Source organism: Bactrocera oleae, chromosome 6, assembly GCF_042242935.1.
Source record: "Bactrocera oleae isolate idBacOlea1 chromosome 6, idBacOlea1, whole genome shotgun sequence".
NCBI lineage: Eukaryota > Metazoa > Arthropoda > Insecta > Diptera > Tephritidae > Bactrocera > Bactrocera oleae.
In genome coordinates, this window is record NC_091540.1 from 10,793,852 (window position 1) to 10,814,239 (window position 20,388).

The following is a 20,388-nucleotide window of genomic DNA, read 5'->3' on the forward strand; positions in this document are numbered from 1 at the left end:
ATTACGCTTTGGCTTCTCAGCGACATTATATGCGCTTTTTCATTAAAAGAGCTCATTTCGTTGAAAATAATTGCCTTCATATGCAGCGCAATCAATCATTTATGCATATTAATGCGTACGCTTATGCATTTGCAGACACCTCAAGATACAAGTATGTATGTATGTATGTATGGACATGTGCATGGACATATGTAAGTGGCAAGTGTGGAAGTGTGAAAGAGATTAATTTGCTGTTGTTCAGCAGCTTGTATACCGAAATAAATTTTCTACTTCATTTGCATATTATTTTAAGTGAAAGGGAATTACATAATTATGAATTAAAAAAGTTTTAAAAGTCATATAGTGACGCTGCTATAGTATTGATTTAATGATTTTTTTTTTAATTTTTAATAGATACGTTACAAAATATAGCTCACAAGGGTGCTTCGAGCGTTGTCTTCAAAGCTTTTCGGTGCTATCTTTCATCTCATCAGGCATGATCTCAATCCCACTCTTATAAAAGACTGTAACTAGAATACCAGCCTGAAGTATAACCACACACATTTTTGAAACTTTGACTCACATTCTTTAAAAACTGTAAATGTTGCTTTGGAGAATTTCATCACAGATTTCTACAAGACTCTTACGAACGCACGACTTCCTTGAGTTCGTCGACTTAGAACGAAACAACGATACCGATCATTTCGAAGATATAACGTACGCAGAATTTTCTTTTTATTTCGACATATTTTAATCGACAGCAGACGTTTCGCTCTCTCTCAAAGAGGTTTAGAATGGGAAGTGTAATCTTTTGAACCACTTTTCCACGCTTTGCAATGATGGTATTATCACTCATAAAGCGAAGCCGCTGGTGTAGATGGATCGTATCATGTGGGAAAGATCGTAGAGCTCCTCCTTCTTCTGTTGGTAGCTCTTCAACAATTCTAGCTTCAGCATACTAGACCCTCGCAGTGTCTTTCAAGTGATGGTGGCTGCCGTCAAAGTATCAGTAGTTGTATTGCTCTGAAGTTCAGCTTCTTTCAGAGAGGTGTGCACTACACCGATATCTGGGCTATAATGCTCGCCTTGAGCTCGTTGACTGTACGCACTTACTCGAATTTCATCAGATCGGTAACGAGTTTGCTACGCCGCGTCTCAGTATGTGTTCGAATTGGACACAGTCAAATAGGATCACATAACGGTGCGATTACATATCTTATCGGAAATTGCTTAAGCTGTATTGAAGAAAGCGAGTTGGAAGCATCAAAAGACTTTCTTATCAACTGTCCAGATTTTGCTAGATCAAAGTTGAAAAATCTCGGTGTACACACTTTCGGCGAACCTGGCAAAGTTGCTGGGATGTATATTAGTCGTCTTAATAACTTTGCGTACCAGCGTTCGCAACTGTTCAAGGTGAGGTCCTGTGTTACCTTTGATGCGAGGTTCAGCTCCACGACCTCACTTATCCTATATGGAGATATTTTTGTTCATAAATATCTTTTGATTGTAATAAAAGTAGTTCGTAATTCGGGTTCAACCGTTTTTAAAATACGGCAACTAATTTTTATTCTTTGTGCTAGAATAAAAAGATCCCGCCTGCTCTTCTAACAAAAGCCAAGCGCATTTTAATGGTCGAAAGTTTGATTCTACCTAAAATTTATATATTTTGTATAGTCATTAGGTCTTCTAGCTAAAACTCTTAGTATTTCGGATGTATTGAATGAAAATAGTGAGTAGCAGCCCTGATAGTAACTTGGCAGTACGGGAAGACAGTTAGCTATACATGTGAGGCCTGATGATACGATTAGGTTTCGCCTAAAAGGAATGCCCAACATTTTTTTCTCATTCGGTATTGTTATATGGGTATATTAAGTTTGCCATGATGTTTGTAACACTCAAAAGGAAGAGTCGGCGAACCTATAAAATGTATATATTATATAAGTTATCATCATAATAAGCTGCGTCGATTTAGCAATATCCATCTGTCTATCCGTATATATGCAAGCTAATCCCTTATTTTTTTAGATATATATCTGAAATTTTTTACTGGTTCTTTTCTTATCAAGAAGCTGCTCATTTGTCGGTACGGCCGATATCAGATGACTATAGCATATAGCTGCCATACAAGCTGAACGATTGGAAGCAAGAATTTGTATAAAAAACTTTTTAATTTGATGAGATATCTTCAAGAGGTTTGGCGTGGATTATTATTTAAGGTAAAAATGCAATTTTCGAAGAAATTGTTTAGATCGGATCACTATAGCATATAGCTGCTATATTTTGCATTTGTGAAAGGCATTATAGTTAGTTTTAAAGTAAATTTTCGAATTAAAATTTTTATTTTGTAAAAAATGTTTGATAAGTGTTCTAGAAGCTATGGAGAGTCCTCTGTCTGGCCAATTAAAATTTATCAACTTAAAAAAATTTTTTGTGGTCATTATTGGTGTTTTGAAATAAGCCTTAAATAGCCACATGCTTTCCTTAAGCGTTAAAATAAATTTTGAGTCAAAACCATCAAATTCGGTATATTTTATATAAACGTGAAGAGTTTAAACCATAAAAATTTTTTTTTGTCCAAAAAAAATTTTAACTCGAAATTTACTTTAAAACTGAGTGCGCTTGTAGCTGTTAAAAAAAAAATTTTTTTATGGCCAAAAGTAAAACCCAAGCTAAGCCAAAAATAATTTTTTTCGGTCCACCCTAATGCACACATACATATATACTTGTATGTTAAAAATTTAATTCACTTTAACTGAACACATATACAACAAAATACTGCATGCAAAATACTTCCACAAACTTTATGCAACAACACAACAATAAAGACGAAACGCAAAAAATGATCAACATGGAAACCACAGGATAAGAAAGGGAGAGAGATAGTGATGAACAGAGAAACCGAAATTGAGCAGTGGGTGGTACGAAAAATTAATTACAAATTGTCAACAAAATTCACACATACAATGAGAGCATGCAATGCAACAACAAAGCATGACGTCAGTGCATAAAATAAACCAGGCGCACACAGAGGACAATGGGCGAGGCGAAGGCCAAATGACCGACGAGCACAAACCCTACAAATTAACTTCGATTTAAGTGACAAACAGGAGATGACAAACAAACCAATACAAGTGCACACAAGCTCGAGTGTATGTTTGTGTGTGTATGTGTGACGTTGTGTAAATTTGTACATGCAACAGAACAGTAGCATAGCGCCACAACAAAAGGTAGCGCACGCTGTGTCGCCGCATATGAAGTGGCATGCAACAGAGGACACACACACAACAGTATGCAAAGCGAACCACTTGTGCATGCACTGCAGAAATAAATGTTAAGAAGGAAAAATTAAATTTCATATCGCTACCTTCAAGCCACAGGGACATTTGTACATAGCCATTCGCACAAGCATACATACACTCACATGTATAGATGAACGTTTATATATGGAGATATGCAAGAAGACGTACGGAAACTTTGCTCGTGTAAAGATCACCGCTGGCGTTGTACAATGCTCATGCAACAAAACTCTGTTGCTGCTGCCGTTATTCTTGTTGTTGTTGCTATTGCTGTAGTTGCTGGCATGCAATAATAAATCGTCATGGCAGTGCGACAACAACAAACTAGTAGAGCGATAACAGGGCTAGTGGCATATATGCATGTATACTTACTTGCAACATTGCGTCTGTGGTTTGGTCGAGCGGAAAGGCAGTAAGGCAGACAGCCGGGTAGACAGCAGATAGAAAACACACCACACAACCGATCGTATGTGTGTGTGCCACAACGTGCAACTAGTGCGCCAGCAGCGGCTAGAATGTTTCTTCACTTGACTTTATTGTTGTCGTTGTTTTTGTTGTTGTTGTTATTAACACAACTAGCTTATTGCATGCAAAAATGTATGCCCTTTTTTAATTTTTCTTGTATTCGTTTGCTGTTCGTTGTTGCAACATCCTTTGTCTTGTTGCGTGCGTCATTACCCCTCCACTCACTCTCACCTCTCGGCAAATACAAAATACACAGTTTTAATTTTGCAATTATTCGGACACGAGCATTCACCTATGTGCAACAAGCAATAAGGACTTAAATAAGTGCATAGAAACCGCAAGTGGCATGCAGCAGCTACAAATTAAGGCTGCGGCAAATATAATAAATGCAAAAACAAACATATAAATTTGAATTTATAAATATATATATATCATGTGTGAGGGCAAAGTTTCAGTGCAACAAGTGCAATAACAACAACTACTAAAAAGAAATATTTGATTTTAGTTTTATTTATTGATGAAATCTCATATATTTTGAAAGAATATTGGGAGTTGGAAAAAGTCATTTGCCTCCTTAATTCGCAGAATGCGAGAACATTTCTGAAGACAAACTAAAAATATTGCCTAAGATGGTATACAAAAAAGTCTCCGCTGGGTCTAACAATGGTCTCAGCTTATTGATTTAATGCGAGCTTGCACTCAGCAATCAAGCAACCATTATCCATGAGCTGATTTCCACAACCCAAATATTTTTTTTTTTTAATTTTAAGCCATCTTTTACACCAAAAGATTCACAATTTTTTGCCGCACAACTTTCAACTGCCGCATCGCTTTACCATCATATAAATGTCAAGAATTGGCTGGCAACTTTTATAAAATCTGTCAACGCATATTTGCAAAAAGCTCGCATACAAGACAGCGTTGTATTTGCGCGACAGTATATGCAGATTTACATGAAATTTCGCCTGTTTTTGCTTTTGTAGCTGGTTTTTGATTTTTTTTTCAAAGAAATAATGCAATAATCTCGTGCTTGTCACTGACTGCATATTGCACCCCTTACATATTTCCAGTAATTCAAAAACTTTAAAAATTTTCTATATATGACAGTGATTTTCAGCTTGCACGCTTGCAACGTCTGCCTTGTTGTTGCGCAGCGTTGAGCTACTGTCAACTACAGGTTACTTTGGTTACCTGCAATTTCGCCGCCGCATGGCGTTAACTTTTCTTGCAACTGTCTTATGTTGCAAGGAAATTGAGTTTTCACAAATTTTTCTGAGTTGCTTTTGGAACTTGTAGGGAGGAGAGTGTAGTTGACTTTGAAGCAGGTGAAGTATATTTATATTCAGTTATTTAGTCATTTAAATGCTGATTGAATTATAAAAATCATAAAATTGTGTGGCGAAGCAGCCGTTAGAAAAGTTAACACATTAACTGTCACGTACATTTCTGAGTGAGTGTCTGAATACATGAGCGGTATAATGAAAAATTTGGTTTGAATGAGTGAGTAATGCAATGTTTTAACTTATAGCTGGCAACATCGTATTCTCATACGGCGTTCGTTACACTTCTCCCACTCAATTACTTGTAGCATACATTATTAAAATTTCAACTGTCATGCTAACAATCACATCAAGCGCCCTTATTTGACGTTTATACTGTCAAATACTTTCTGTAATGATGTGGTTGAAACTATCATTTTTAAATACATGTCTTATTAATCACAAGCATGGATTAGGCTTATATAAAAAACTATTGATTTCTGCTTAGCCTACGCTGATAATCAATTATTTGTTAGCTATCATCTGGCATGAGCAAACATTTTCCGAAAAATATTGACTAATAAGAAAAATCTATAAACAGGCTATGACCTAAAGGGCATAACTAGCTAAACATAACATATTCACTGCCTCAATTCGTGATTATAAGATACATAAAATGTTAAGAAAATCAAGGCAAGTCTAATTCTTACCTTTACGTAGATAAATGTATCTATGTTAAATTTCCCCTAATTTGCGAATCAAAAAGTTCACTGTAAACTTCCTTTTCCGCTCCATGTTATTATCAACAGTGCAGCACCAAGGCACTAGTACCGTTAATCACATACGTATGTATGTTAACTTAACGAAATACTGTTAAATTTAACATTTCAGCTGCTGTTAAAATTTTAGGATAACAGTCATTGCTTACATACAGAAGTGCCTGTGTATCCTACATTGACTGAAGGTATTTAACCTTTAAAAGTCAACAGACTTTGAGACGTTAACACACATTAAGTTAAATAATGCTTAAAAACATGAACATAACATATTCAGTTAAGCCAAATGACGCATAACATATCCTAATATATATATATTCATCATGTATATGTTCAAAAACATATAGATAAACTTAACGAAAATTTGCTGCAAGCGAGCGCGCTACCGCTCAGCACTAAGCGCTCGCTGCACGGCCGCGCTACAAACAGAGCATGCTATGAGAGCCAGTGTTTATTTGCCGAGAGTGAGCATATGTTTTTACCGGCACATGCGCGTTGATGTTGACCACCCGCACAAGCTGCTGCGCCAACAATATTTATTAGCAGCAGCGCTAACTGCTGCGTTGACTACTCGCTATTGCCAACTAGTCGCTGGCGCTCCAATTGAGTAATTTGTGTTTTGTCGCGCTCCAGGACTATAGTCATTGAGTTTAGTATGCACATTAGCTGCACAAGTTTACATTTTTTGAGAGCCAATAGGAGTATGCGCATACGCACTTTTTGTGTTGCAAACGGATAGCAATAGCAGACCATTGAGTTGGCAAACAATGAGCGCGCGCTCTGCCAATGCCGCCCTGGGGCCAAAACATGTTAACGTTAGTTTTGTAAGCTTTGCTGCACAAACATTGAGCGCGTATTTGTTTAATGGAGAGCGCGTTTACTAACACACGCTGCTCTGCGTTACTTTAAGGAAGCGTGAATGTGCTGTAGTTAAGCGTTGATAACAGTTTGGCTCAATGTGTGGCAAGCTATGCAGCAGCGCGCTTTCTATCACTTCAACTCAGCGCGCTTACATTAGTGCGCTGCCAATAGAAGCAGCAATAAACTCATATATCCCCACAGCCTAGCAGGTTTTGCAACGCCTGCTGACTTCCACTTCCGCTTGTCGGAAAAGTCAACCTTTCGTTAAATCTGCACAAATACTCATGCAAACATAGAAACTGCTATTCCCTCTAGTCGCTTGAACGCGCTCTTGTACTCTCGTACACAGCGCTATGCGTGCGCTCACACCACTCGTATCATTATGAGCGCGCTCGCTCAATTATGTATATCAGCTCGTTAGCGCACTCTGCTGCCGTCGTCGCTGTGCGCTTTGGCTCGCCTGTTTGCTGCTTGCTGGACTGGTTTGTCACCAGCGATACACACTCAAATTCAGTCTCTAAAGGTCGCTCGCTCTAATGAAATCGTTGGGAAATTACGTGCGGATACCGGACGGAATTAGCGCTTGTATATATTCGCCGTGCAATATCGTTAGCTCGTGTGCTACACACACGACGAAGAAAAAATAAAAATTTTCTGATTTAAGCAAAAGCAGTCGATATATACGCGCGTGTGCTGAAGTGGAAGAAAATAGAAATTCCAGCTAGAAAATATTTGTTCAAGCGAAGCAACGAAAATTGTGCAAAGAATCCTAAAATAAAGCAGTAAATAGGCAAGAAATGATGTGCGCGTGAGAATTTGTATATCAAATCACTGTAATCGAATTTAGCTAAAAAAAAATCAATGTGCAAACACTTGCAAACATAGTGAGTGCTAATGCTGATGGGAAATTGGAAAAGTCTGTGTTGTGATTTTGGGAGAAAATTGTTCGAAAATTACGGTGCCATTTAAGTGCCAGCAGTAGCACAAAGCTTAGCTCTGAGGCTGTGCAAGCGGCAAGCAGGCTCCTCAGCGTTTACTGCCGGCAGCAGAACTCGCTAAAAGAATTAAGAAAATACTCACGCTCGCACCTATGTACACACACGCACACATGTACGCGTAGGCACAAACGAGCGTGTATGCAAACGAACGCGAGACTTTGTGATTTATCCCACCTACGCGTTGCGATTTGCAGATTTGTTTATTTGTTTATCAAATCGTCTAATGGGAGTGTTTAAGGCTCGCCACTAAAAGGAGTACGCTTAACGCTCGCTAAATGGCAAATGGTTAGTTTCATTAAATATTTGGTTAAAGCGAATTTTCTCGAGTGAATTTGAGAAGACGTAAGTGTAGAAGTAAATTAAGGATTGTGAAACGCCCAAAAACTAGCAAAGTGTTTATTCAATACTAAAGAATGTTTTAAGCGGACTGTAAATCCACGACAATTCGATTTTAATTTTTCGACTCAATTGCATTTTATTGACTTTGCAACAAAGTAAGCTGAATTGGATATGCTCAAGTGGCGTAAAGACTTTAAGAGTTGCCAAAAATAAGCGAGGGATTCTATGAACTAAAGAGTAGCAAAGAAAAACTAAGTAAATATAAAAGCAAAGAAAGGTAATATAAATTTGGTGAAAGCCTGAAACGAAATCAAGGATAGGCGCAATCAATAAGAGTGAAAACTGTAAAAATTAAAAGTCAAATACTTTAACTTTTTACCGTAGGCTTCTTATATATAAGCAAGTATATGTAACAACGCAAGCTTCATCAGAAAAAAAACGCTTTACCAGCGCAAAAGTTCTTGAAGCAAAATTTGCACTCGCTGATGTAGAAATAAAACTTTGAGCCATCCGCAATTCAGGCAAGGAAAAACCTAAAAAAAAAGTGGCATTAAACGATGGTAGGAAAAGCCTTTCGGCTATAAGAAATTTATGACCGAGGCGGTCAACAGGAAAAACGGATTTAATGGGTAAAGTAGCGAAAAAGACGCCAAAAGACGGCAACTGCCACAAAGCTGTTGTAAAAAAGGCAACAACAAGCAAGCGATAGAAGGCAAATGAAATAAAATATAGACAAACCCTCAATATATATGCGGCAACTTGGCTATAGGCACTTTAAATAAATTTTATTGCCAGCCTTAGGCTGGGACCAAGGGACTTGTGACAGCTACAGAAAAAAGAAGGCGAAGTTTATGTGGAAAATAAAATGTTTAAAGCAGACTGATTTACGAAATCTGGCGTTATCAGCTGTAAATAAAATATTACAGGCTAGCAAAGCAGAAAACAAAATTAACACAAACAAAAAGCAAATATCAAGTAAAGGAAAATGTTGCTAAAAAAATTTTAAAAATACTAGTATACTAAAAAATTTAAGTGTGTCGAAAAATTGCTTGCTTATAATTATAAGACAAATAAATAATTAATTTTGATAAAAACAAAAATTTTGCAATATATGATGTATAAAAAAAATGTTACGAAAAAAAATTAATGAAAATTTTATGCTGCTTCAAAGCAATATATTTGAACTGTGGTAGAATATTTGCTGTTGTATAAAAAGAACGACTCATCAGTTTATTCAAAATTCAGCAACAATTATTTTAGAACTTGTGTTTTTACTACAAATATAATAAAAATTAAAAAAAAAATAATTATTATATATATAGAAGAATATTAAAAATAAAATCGAAGTTAATTTATGCAGAGAAAGCGAATATAAAATAATTTTGAATTAGTCATAAAATTGAGTTTTTTCGAGATCATTTAAAACCAGATTTGAGAAACATTGAAAATACGTTTTACATTCTTTAGAAAGTCAAAATGGTATATTTTTTACAAATTGATAATTTTCTATAACTTTTAAATTTATTTTTTGATAGAAAACAAGGTTTCTTGAACCATGCATATAATTTTTAATTTAGAGAAAATTTCAAAATCAACATACATATGATGCAACCACTTCAAATATTGAAACCACATAAAAATTTAATTTTTTAAAAATTTTAACTACTATACATAATGTATACTTGATTTTCGTTTACATAAGATTTCTTCAGTGGAATGTTTTAAATCTGAAACCGCGATAAATATAACAAAAAATTAATCCCGAAATTTCATAATTCCAGTTAGTGCTTTCTAAACTACCAAATTACTGGCCAGCACACATTCAACGAAGCAAAGCTATTTTCAGGTGCTAAAAATTTATGAAATACTGTGTTAAAATTAAAAGTATAACAAAAAAAAAATATTTAAAAAAAGACAGTGAAAAAGTTATAACGAAACAACGAAGTTAAGAAAAAGTTATAAACCCCACAATGTGCAACCAACAAAAATGTTAAAAGTCAGCGTAATTTCGCAAGCAAAAAATTTTACAACAAAACTTTACAAGGAAATCTACAATCAAACAAATTAAAGAAGACACCACACATACGCTGACCACCCACCAACTTGAAGCGTACACCGTTGAACGGAAGCAACGGTTACTTCTTCTACTTCTACTTCTTCGTCCCGCTGTTTATATAAAAAGCCATCAAAATTAAGTTCTCAAAGCAAAATCATCACGCATACCGTCACACCGAGAACATCTACGACGGTGGCACCGACACTGACGACGACGAATGCCCGTTGGAGTCCACCACGATGAATCCGTATGAATATGAAACGACACTGGACTGTCGCGATGTGGATACACGCGCCGGGAGTGGTGGCGGCGGCGGCCTTGGAGGCGGTGGTGTAAATGGTGGCGGAACAGCTGTTGGTGGTATGATGAGTCTGCGTCATAATCCAACGTCGACACATTCACATCAAAATACATTACAACATCAGAATCAACAGAATTTACAATTGCAACAGCAACAACATCTGCAACAACAGCAATCACCATACGATTATGAATATCAGCATTTGCCACATCGCGCTGGTGAATTGACTGCAGCAACGGCAGCGAACAACAGCGGTGCAGTGTCAACGGCACAGCGTAATACACACGGCAGACCAGGCAAGTAGCTGACATTGTTCAATATATTATATATATATTTTTTTTTAACTCGGTGTAAAAAGTTAAAAGGCAATGACTCAAGCCTGTAACTTATGTGTGGGTCGCGCTCTTTGATGTGTGGTTCCTTTTTATGCTCGGGCTGAGCATACTTTACGTTCAGCAAAAATTTAATTAATTCGTGCAACACACGCTTATATTGCATAGTTTGATGTTGCAACATTTTATTAGTAAGGCATAATTTTAGGCAAATATATAAATTGGTCACTTATTTCTCTAGTATTTCTAAAAATGTTTGAGCTTTAGCGGTTAAATACCTCAGATAACGGCATATTTTATGTACTTGTATTTAAGCAGTTGCTGCAAGCAATTTATCAATTTAGTAAATCTTTCCACAAATCTCTCCACATAATTTATGTTTTAAAATTACATTTTTTTTTTCTCTCACAATTTTTCATGATTCTTTACTAGTTTGCTCACTTTTTGTTTTGCTTTTTTTCTGCCACATGTTGTAATCTACAAAATAGTCTACAGCTTGTAGGCGAACGTAGCTGAAGTGTCTAATAAAACACGTCCTGGCAAACACACACACCTGCAAGAACAGTTAAAAGAAGCCTGTCTGCAGAAGATCCACTCTCTAACATTCACAAAGCAGCAACTATTCCACTAAATTTATATATATTTATATATATGTATGTATGTATATATATATTCCCGAGTATGGTTTTAATCAGCGTTGATGTCGTTGATACCAACAACACTAACAATGTTTGGCTTTTACTATCGCCGCTGTTGTTACATAGTGTTGACCTCTTCACTTAATTGGCCTGTTGTGGCGGACACATGATTGCAACCACATAAATGCACACACAAACACATACATACATATCTACATCGGTGTGCTAGTCGCTGCAGCATGTCCTTAAATATTCCACTCTATTACCACTACATGTAGCTCGTGTTGAACGTGTCCGCATGCCAACCTGTCTGCTTGTTCGTTCGGTACCTTTGTCGGACCCTCTCCATTGCATTGTTGTCCTTTTTTGCGCAGTCTTCAATTCTTCAAGTGGCCTTTGTTGACGCTTTTGTTTCATTTATATTTATTTATTTGCACCTTTCTCGGTTTTTGCTCGTTTGGTCTCGCTTTTGTTTGCCATTTAAGCATGTATTTGACTGTGTTGCATCCACAAATCAAAATTAATAATAGTAATATGTGCTAATTTGCCGCATTTGACTTTTGTAAAGTGGCAATGAACTATGTAATAATTAGAAGTGTGTAAATGCTCGTAAATTTATGATTTTTATGAAATTTAGAAATGTTTAAATTTTGGCAAATAAGTTTGAAAAATATAATTACATAATATTGACTTTAAAAAATCACAATTGCATACACATTTAGTATTCTGTGCATTTTTCCATTCAATTTGTTGGATTTGATTGCTACTTTTACTGTTATTTTAAAACATTCAGTTGCCTTGAATTTAAATTTTTGCTTTGCTGCTTTGTTTTTATTACACAGTAAGCATGAATTTTTAAACATTTTGCCAAACATGAACAATATTTTGGAAATGTATTATATATTTTTAACATTTTGCTAAATTATTTCACTGCCATATTCATACTACATATATTATATACGGCTGTGAGTTCATCTATGCATGATTATATATGTATATATACATATTTGTAAGTCATAAAAATTTTATTTTAAATTTTTATGAGTTTTGGCTCACGTATAACGGCGTTTTTAATGTGTTTTAATTTGTGAATTTAAAATTACATTTTTAGCTTTCGCTCAGATTTTAATTTGGCACCTTTAAGTGATTTTCGAATTTGTTAACATAATAATTTAAATATGTAATTTTTTTATAATACTATACGTATATTGGCTTATAAACATTTTTCAACCTAAATACAAAAAAAAAAATGTATTAATTTTTGTTTCTTAATAAAAGTGAATATTTAAAAAATAAAAATAACTAAATAAATATATATGTGGATTTTAAAATTTATTCTACATTTTAAATATTTAAAATATTTTTTTCCAGCAATCTGCAACCTTTGGTTATTCATATCACAAAATATGGGCATATTCAAGTAAAACACATTTAAAAAATATTGGAATGCTTCGAAAATAAGTGTTATGTATTCTAAATTTATTTTTTAAAAACACTTGTTTTTCAAAAAAAACTTAAAAATTCTTAAAAACATATTTTTTTGAAATGTTTCATAAAATATTGTATTAAGCCAAGCATTTAAAAAGATTATTATATAATGGTTTTTATTAAAAAAAAATATTTTTTAAGTTTTTCGTCTTATTAGTTATATATAAGTTCAAATTTTTAGTCCAAACTTACGTAGAAATTTAAAATATTTTTTTATCAAACTAAAATATATAAATTTTAGTAAAAACATTTAATAAAAATTTTTCAACAACAATTTCCTGCAACTTATTCCAGAACAAAATTGATTTTACATTTTTATTTCTCACCGAAATTTAGCTGCATTCTGTATCGCCTTCAATTTAATTTTTCCAACACTTAACGATATTAAATTTCATATTTCCACCTACGACAGAGTACACTGCAACTCATGCTACAAACATCTGTATTTATCTGCGTTACATGTTGACATTTGATACGCGCAGCGCTTGAATGCAATGTTGCATTAGAAGAGAATGCATGAAAATGTGTAAAAAGCAGCTGAGACAATATTTACCAGCGCTGGCAGTCAGCGTGGCTCGTATTCAAACATTATTATAAAACAAAGAACATGAAATTTGAGAAAAATTAGTTGTAATTAGAAAGCCGAAATTTTTTTCAATGAATTATAATGTGCAATTTTTTGTTGTAAAGAGCATATTGAGTTAGCAAAAACTGTGAGAAAGCAATTAATTTTGAAATTTATATAATATTCAAGATATTCTAAAATAAAATAAATAGCGAAAGACCATTTTTACGCCAATATTTTATTATTGCTTTATAAAACTATCGCACGCACACTCATGTCACAAATACAATAAATTTAAGTGTATGTAACACACTAAATAATGTATTCATTAATAATTCACAATACACAAATATTCAATATTGTATGTATATATGCAACGTTACCTGCACCGCGCTCTGCGCGCTCGCAAACAACCCTACAGCCACAAATCCCAACATTTCACACCCTTTGCTTTAGCTAATTCCACCCAATACCCGCCTTGCGCTTAATTAAAAAGTCATCAGACCACTGACTCTTTCCTTGAAGAGTTTAACAGCGCTAAAAAACTAGAAGTAGAGTGCGGCAGCCTTGCTGAAAATTAGCCGAAAATCCGAGAATTTATGCTCATCTCATTTTTGTACAAATTTTGCGTTTTGCATAAATTAAAATACACAAAACTCGATATATACATAGTCTGTAGATGTACAATTAAGCTTGCAGCAACCCTATGACTGCTAAAAAATTGGTATGTTGTAAGCTTAAATCGCATGCCGCAACTCACCCCTGAGCGCGACTCACAGCAGTGAAAGGCTAAAGGCATGATGATTACGAATGATGTACTACACAGTGTTATTGCTAATGATGAATATGAGGATTTTGTGATGATCATGACGAGTTTGTGTTGATAATGATGATGAGTTTGATGAGGTTGCTAAGCTTACAGTCAAAAATCGCTTCCGTTTCAGTAAATCTCAAATGCACAAAAATTCTTTCGCTGCCCTTACGCAGCCGCGCAGCGAATTGTGGGGGAAAAAATAGCAACTCCAAAAATAAATCCCAACAAATTTTTTTTGTCTTCACAATTAAGCCGCTCAAGGTCCAGCCGGTCTATCAGGCGCTAAAGCTTGCTGTTGCAAGCATGTATTTGTGAATGTGAACTATTGTCTATTTATGAAATTTTTGCTCGATTGAAAGAATTAGCCGGCTGAGCGCTTGATGATTGCCACCACGCTGAACTTCATACACATAACTGCGTATATACATACACATACACATTCGTTTATGGTGTTTGCTTGCCGAAATGTTCGGTTTCAGTCGCTTTTTGTGTTGTTGTTGTCATTGTTTTCGTACTTTAAATTATAATTTTTCCAGTTGGTTGCACCATCCGCGTATAGGGCGCAATAGTCAAAAAGGCCATAACAAAAAGTAGAAAAAAAAGTTTATAAAAAAAATATCTAAAAGACTAGCAGCAGCCAGCAAACAATGACGACTTTAGACTTCACATCACAGCACAGGCTCATTACGTGGCGACAATGATGCGCGCAGACACAAACACACCCTGCGCCGCATCAGAAATGAGCCAGATACAGGACAATGTGTCTGATGTGAAAGTGTTGCCACGAAAAAGGGGAGAATGCGCAGAAAAGTCAAACATGTTATTATTTGCTTTATTAATAAAGCCGAATAATAGCGCAGATGCAGCTGCGACTGTTAAGCGCAACGTGCGTGCAACATGTCGAAAGGACGCTGTTTGGTGCTGGCTGCACATAGAAAACGTAGGTAGCGAAGTAATAGCTGAAAATTAACAGCATTTCTCTGGCGGTGAGCGTCGGCGACAGCGACAAGGTTCAAGACGACGCTGTTATGAAAGGTAGATGTTTTTAATAATCAATGTTGCATATATCCTTGCCACAATTTACGTTGTCGTCTTTCACGCGCACTTTTTATACTTTCTTTTTCATTTCCACGTCTGCTACTCACTTCATCCTTGCTTTTATATAGTCTGCTCACTGCTCACTGCACCTTTCAACTTTTCGTCTTATGCCGCTCATATCTCAACCTCTCCTATAGCTGCCACAACTTCTTCAAACACGTCGCGTAAGACGCAAAATCCTGTAAGATGACTGAAATCGCCAACGGCAAGTCGCTTACATCTTGTATTTTTGCGTCGCATTGACAAATTTGCAAGCCGCCACTCTGAATAGTAGCTATGTGACTGCCACATCCCCGCGCCATGCACAGCTGAGCTGCCTGACGGCGCGCATTTCCATTTTCTTTTCGCCGAAAATGAATATTTTTTTCAACCTTCAGCGCTGCATTGAATCGATGTCGCAGATGGAGCTGCTTAACTTGATGGGCAGCGCGCTAAAGATGTTTTCCCTTTATCCTGTGAGCTCGTTTGCTTAAGCCTTGAGGACAAATTTTTCAATTGTAGGAGAAGACACCCATTCATTATGCGCGCGCCTTTTACTTTTTATAGAATTTACGCGCACAAAATGAAATATAAATTCGCTGCGCGCAAATCTGCACAAAAAAGATTGCAATTAACGAATCCACACAAGCGTCTTCTGCACTGCATGAGCCTGGCAGTCTTTTGTGATCTCGTTCAATTGGCGTCTGAGAAAATGGAATTTAACCTGCTGTGCGCCTCGAGTAGTCACAGCACACTGTCGGCTAAGAGCACAAACGTTGCATTGCTTGAATGATGGGATTTTCCTTCGCTATCAACAATTCGTTTCCATTTTCCTTTACGTATTTTCGTTACATTTTTGACTTTTTTCCATTTTGCTGCTATTTTTTAGCTCCTTTTTTTGTGTTTCGTATAATAATCACACTGTTTACATACCAACACATATACACACACGAATCATACGTAATGCCTTGCAAGTGAAAGCAATCAGCTTTTTCTTTGACAGCCAAATTTGACAAGTCGGATTTTCGATGTATTGCCAACAAAAAGGACTTATGACAAGCCAACAGGCAACAAAAGCCTTTAGCAGTCTCAGCGTCAATCTGGCTACGAAAATGCTCATTGTTACGGCTAAACTGATTAGTTTGAAGTGTCTCCCTTTTCTTACCTTTTTTTGGATTTTTCCGATTTTTTTTTTTTTTTGATTTTCTTATCGTACATCCCTTTCGCTATGCTGACCGGTTTCGCTTGTGCATACCTTTCATTCGCAGTTGTTGTCGTTTCTCCTCTGATTGCATTGTTAAAGGAAATTAGGTAAGATTACATGGATTGTGTAGGTATATTGAAGGTTCAATGGCTCTGCTTCTACCTCTGTCTGCGTATGTTTAGAGGTTCAAGCGCATGCTGGCCAACACAAGCAAAAAAGAGTTATTAAGATGATCTCTTTGATATGTCATGGAATTTAAGTGAATCGACTTAAAAAAAAACGTTTGAGCTCAACTGTCAAAATATGAGCAAACAAATTGGAACAAGATGGCAATTTAGGTCAAAAACATTTTAAAATTCTTTAGTTAGCTGATATTACGTAAGCGTTTACCTTGAATGTTGTTGTTAGCAAGAAATATTTTGCATGAAGAGATAATGGTATACGAATTCTAATTAAAGGTTTGAGTTTTAGTTTGTTTTCGGTTTTGAGCGACTGCTTGGTAGTTATAGTTAAAATATTATCTTTTATATATTTTCTTAAATTTAAGCTTCATTCTTTTACAAAATATTCTTTTTCGAAAGCCTGTGCGAACATTCTATAAAGGCAGAAAATATATGAAATCAGCCTGAAACACGACGATATGACTTTGAACAAGCGCTAGGATAGCACAGACCTAGCCAATTTGTGGCTTTATTGTCTTAGAGAATACTATAATAGAAAATTCGGCCTTAAGGGGATATTCTGGTTTAGAAATTTAAAAAAAATATTTTTTTTGCATATTTTTGTAGTATAATCCTTTAGATATGTGTCCCTAAAGGATTTTTTTAAATTTCAATTATTTTCGGAGTTACAGCTCATTTTGTGATGCGCCCACAAAGCCGCTCGGCGCGAGCTTTAAATTCATTTTTCTCTGAAGTACTTATTTTGAAACGGTGTGCATGATATCTCAAGTTCTACACAATTTATTTACTTATACAGAGCTTCTTTATACATTATACTATCGCCCTACGAGAGGATTTTTGAACATTTTTTTTTTTTTAAACTTTTGAACATTCATAATTTTACATAAATTTCCAAACAATTACTCTTATATAAATTATTTATAAAGACAAGTTTGATTTTTTTTTTTGCAAATTTTCTCTTCCTCTAATTTGATATACAAATCAAAAAAGAGCAACTGAAAACCCTCAGCTAATAAATTAGTTTAAATTCAAGCTTCCAATACCGCTATAAGAAATAAAACAGATAAAAAAAGACGGCTACCCCCAAAACGTGTACCAACTCAGAGCAATTGAAGCGTGAAAACAACGAAATACGCCACTACGACTATAAAGCCGAATTGAAAATAAGAAACGAAGCGTCGCGGCTAACAAAATCGAACAGCTGAACTTGAAATGCGCACGAGAGACAAAACATACCAAGCTGACGTAGGAAAAAAGCAATAAATTTACAAACTCAATGCAATAAATTTGGCAAATTCGCAACAACAACAATAGCGACGTACAGCAAAAGACAGCAAAACGCCGAAATAAAATTATAAAGCGACTGGAACAAAAGGAAGAGCACAAGTAGTACAAGCAACGTTTAACAAAAGCTCGGCACACGATAAAACGAAAGCCAGGGTCGCAATGTGTCAAACCGAAAAACGCAAAAAAAAAAGTTACACATACAGCAACAAAGCGAAACTTCCTCAATAACCGCCGCTCAAGCGTACAAAAGTCGAAATAAAATAATAAAAACAGAAATTAAACATACCCACATACAAACAAATTATAAAAACAATAACAAGCTTGCCACTTTACAAAGGCGCAGCAATGAAAATTTGTTGCCAAAAAAGCCAAAACAAAAAAATATAAAAATCTCGTTACGCTCGTAAATTTCAACCAAAAACGTATAGCAACACTCAAAGTATACTAGCGTACAATATAAAAACACTTAGAAAATAAAATAAGCGCACAAATTTACAACATAAAAAAAGAAGCTCCCCCCCCCCCCCCCCCCGCTGGACCGCCGCACCTGGAGCGCTGTACACGGCGCAACACTGAAGCCACAAGCCACACATTTGTTTGGCACTTTGGCGGCCAGCTAAATTAGACGGCAGCATGCGATTTTATTGTCGAAAATCGAGCAAAAAAACACACGAAGTATTAAACAGGCAACATAAAGCATAAGAAGAAGCGGTGGCGAAGAAGAAGCAGAAAGAAAAACAATTTGTTGAAAGGAGCGAGTAGCGCAGCGCGTAAGGTAGCGCCAAGCACACAATTTGTGGCAATATGCAAATACTATACCCATATATATACAAATATGTAAATATATATGTTTATATATATGTGTTTATGTACGCATGGTTACCACTCTCTCCACACGAAATATTGGCATGTGAGTCCATAAAAGTTTTGCGGTTGGCAGCGAAGAGAATATTACATCAATAAAAGTGAGGAACAACAACTATGCAATTACAACAAAATGTGCGCGTAACATTCGTAAGTGGCAAGTATGCGCTGAAGCTGCCCCATAACGGTGCGAACTCAAAATATTTTGTAAAAATCGCAAACAATAATATTAAAAAGTTACATATGTACCCTTGCAACACGCAATATACACTTAACAACTCCTAACGAACACAGTTCAGCCTTATTGCAGCATACGCGTTGCCCCAAATGGCTACCGTTCGGTGTACAATTGGCAAAAATAACGGCAATAAGCACAGCTGCGTCGCGCATTTGGCTAACTTACGCACCAGCTGCCCTTGAGCAATGTGTTCGCGCCACTACCATAGCAACAATAAGGTGGGCACTTCACTGCGCTTGGCTATTTCGTACACTGGCAGTAACTGCGCTTTCTGTGTGTGTGTATGCTGTGCGATTTTTAATACGCAACGCCACTTCACACCTCATAAAAGTCAGCCGGAGTGGCAATTGCTTGCGCGCATAGCCAAGCATCCGCTTTGCGAACATGTTGCCACCTGCGTCGGCCCACCTAGTTGCTTCCTGTGCGTGCGGTAATATTTCGCCGCGGCAATTTGCGTCACTTATATTAGCTGTTTTGTTTAGTTTATATATTTCATTTGGTTTTTGTTTATTTTCCGCGCTTTTATTTCAATTTTCATTCCGTTTTTGCGCGCCCCGCACCGCTTGCGGCTGTCTGTAGTCGCTTGCTGTAAAATTCATTTCAATACAATATAAATTTTACATTTTACTTGCTAGTGCTCAATCGCTTACTGCCAACAAGCACACATACACACACTCACGTAGACTCATACGCCAAGGTCACCTTCGCGCGCCCCTAAATTCCATGCGAATTCAGCGCCTTCTACGGTCGCCACAGCGCGTTTACCATTCGCGACGCCAAGCAGTATACACTCCCTCGGTTTTTGGCATTTCGTTGTTTGCATATTGCGCGCGATTAGTTTACAACGCTAACGGCATTTGTTTTGTTATTTCAACTTAATTTATGACCCATAATGCCAGCAATCGTTGCCACTTTTCGTGGCTGCCAGACCGCACTACTCAAAGCAATCATGCTACAGCCACATACAAACACGCGCGCGTACAACCAACAACTTGCAACCAGCTGAAATATTCCGCCGAGTTACTGCTGCAATTAAATCATGAAAAGTTTTACAAAAAATTTTCCAATTTCCACGCTTACTTTGCAAATTCATTCGCCTGTTATTGCTTGCCGTGCGTCTTCAGCCCGCCGCCGCTAAGTGCGCGCACACAAATATTGTTGACTAACTTAGCTGCAAGCGTTGGCTGGCTGACTGCATGATTTTCCAAGCAACAACAACAATAATTTTCCAAACAATAACAACAATTTTCTAAAGTTTAATCGAAGAAGCGTTCATAAATAATTCTCAGCGCTATTTTTAGTCAATTGGCTGTATATTCATTTCAGCTGTGCGCATGTGTGGTTGTGTGATTTCTGTTTATTGCTTTTG

The 20,388-nt window shown here is 36.3% G+C and overlaps 1 protein-coding gene across 6 annotated transcripts in view; it reads left to right on the plus strand.

Moving 5' to 3' along the window:
- Window positions 1-7,168: 7,168 nt before the first annotated feature.
- Window positions 7,169-20,388, plus strand: part of Ten-m (teneurin transmembrane protein Ten-m) — a 321,925-nt gene continuing 308,705 nt past the window's right edge. For 3 of the 6 annotated variants that reach the window (XM_036360879.2, XM_070112067.1, XM_070112068.1), the window contains exons 1-2: window positions 7,169-7,919; window positions 9,755-10,626. In XM_036360879.2, the coding sequence (XP_036216772.2) occupies window positions 10,269-10,626 (358 nt within the window). In that variant the 5' untranslated portion in view covers window positions 7,169-7,919; window positions 9,755-10,268. Of the gene's footprint in view, window positions 8,251-9,637; window positions 10,627-20,388 lie in introns of those variants that run through there. The other 3 variants (XM_036360877.2, XM_036360878.2, XM_070112066.1) reach the window with 3 other exon arrangements.